The following is a 1,518-nucleotide window of genomic DNA, read 5'->3' as shown; positions in this document are numbered from 1 at the left end:
AGAAGAAGAAGAAGAAGAAGAAGAAGAAGAAGAAGAAGAAGAAGAAGAAGAAGAAGAAGAAGAAGACAGCCTAGAGAAGAGAGTGACATCAAATGGAATAAGCTTAGGTCACAGGGAAAACCCAATCACTAGCCAGAAACACACATCCAAGAAAGCTTAGTTGGTCTTTATTCCACCCTAGCTTCCGGTCAGGTTCTCCTTTGTAATAATAGCCTTACTTCTGGGAAAGCCGTCTTTGCCTCCATAGTTCTAACCACTTCAGCATCTTCTAAGCACTTTGCCAGCGTCTTCACAGCCCACCACAGTCAGTATCCTACCATGGCTCACAGTCTTTGGCCAAGGGTCTGCCATGCTCTACAGCCACCTCACCCTTCTCAGCAACGGTGGCCTTGTCCCCTCCAGACTGCAGGTCCCCACCCTCTTCACCCACTATCCTTCCCCTGCAGGTCTTCTCCCACGCAGATCTGTCCTCTTAAACCCTGGACAGCTCCTTCAAACAAGCAAACTCTGTAGCCTGGTCTGCGTGGTTCCTCAGAGGTATCTGTTCTCATATTCTTTCTCTCCCTCCATCCCTCTTTCCCAATGCCTTCATCAGTGTCCGGCATCCTAGGGTTCAGTTATCCACAAGGGACTGCCTAGTTCTAGCCAGCGGCTCTCATTTCTTGACCTGGTACTCTGTCTGTCCCACACCCCTGATAGACCACCTACTCTGAGATGCCCTCCTCTGACTCTGCTCCACTGGGTAGAAGCCTGAGAAGCATCTGGAAGCTAACCCTCTCTGTGGCCAACTCCAGCATCTCCTGACAGCACCAGTCACCTGAAGGCAACCCAAGTTTCCTGAAAGAGCATGTTTACTTGAAGTCTCTTTGAAACCTCACTGAGTGACTGAGGTCACTCTGAGGTTTCATTGAGCCCGAGGTCACTCCTTGAGCCACTATGACAAGAAGGGATAGATGGCACCCCAAATTCGCTAGGAAGAGCCTCTGGGGATTCCTATTTATTATTCTCATTACCTACCCCCACAGAGTACAGGCACCATCTCGGAAACTAGAGCTTTTGCTTTTACGAAGCACTGTTTTCTCTGCTACGGATTCAGGCCACCACTCGCAAGCAAGCGGGACAAGGTGCTTCGCAGCGGACCCAACTAAGGTTTGGAGCCTGGTGCTCCAAGGTCACAGAGGGAGTTGACAGCAAAGGTAGGTCAAGGCTGTGATCAGAAGTGGTCCCCAGCAGCCCCTCTTCCTCCCATGGTGACATCTGCCTGCCCCCGAAATGAATGAATTCTCCGGATCACCCTCCCTTCTGTGAGCTGTCAAGGTGACTCTGGCCACTTCCTGGGTCCCAAGTCGGGGGGCCAGGAAATGGAAGGCTGAGCGCTTACCCTCCAAGGCCGCCTTCCAGCTGGTGCTGCCCTCGTACCCTGACCCCGATCGCCGCAGCAGCCCCTCTGGGCCACGGGCCTCGGCCTCAGCCGGCGAGCGCGGCCTAGGTGCTGCTGGCGCGGGGCGCGAGGCGGGG

The 1,518-nt window shown here is 53.6% G+C and overlaps 1 protein-coding gene across 1 annotated transcript in view; it reads right to left on the bottom strand.

Annotated features, from left to right (window-relative positions):
- Clec2l (C-type lectin domain family 2 member L) overlaps positions 1–1,518 on the bottom strand; it is a 30,266-nt gene that overhangs the window by 14,471 nt on the left and 14,277 nt on the right. Inside the window, exon 2 of the mRNA XM_005365889.1 lies at positions 1,382–1,513. Within this exon, the coding sequence (XP_005365946.1) occupies positions 1,382–1,513 (132 nt within the window). The remainder of the gene's footprint in view (positions 1–1,381; positions 1,514–1,518) is intronic.

This window comes from Microtus ochrogaster, unplaced genomic scaffold, assembly GCF_000317375.1.
Source record: "Microtus ochrogaster isolate Prairie Vole_2 unplaced genomic scaffold, MicOch1.0 UNK4, whole genome shotgun sequence".
NCBI classification, from domain to species: Eukaryota; Metazoa; Chordata; class Mammalia; order Rodentia; family Cricetidae; genus Microtus; species Microtus ochrogaster.
The sequence above is the reverse complement of the archived record's forward strand: the minus strand, read 5'-3'. Positions and strand labels throughout refer to the sequence as shown.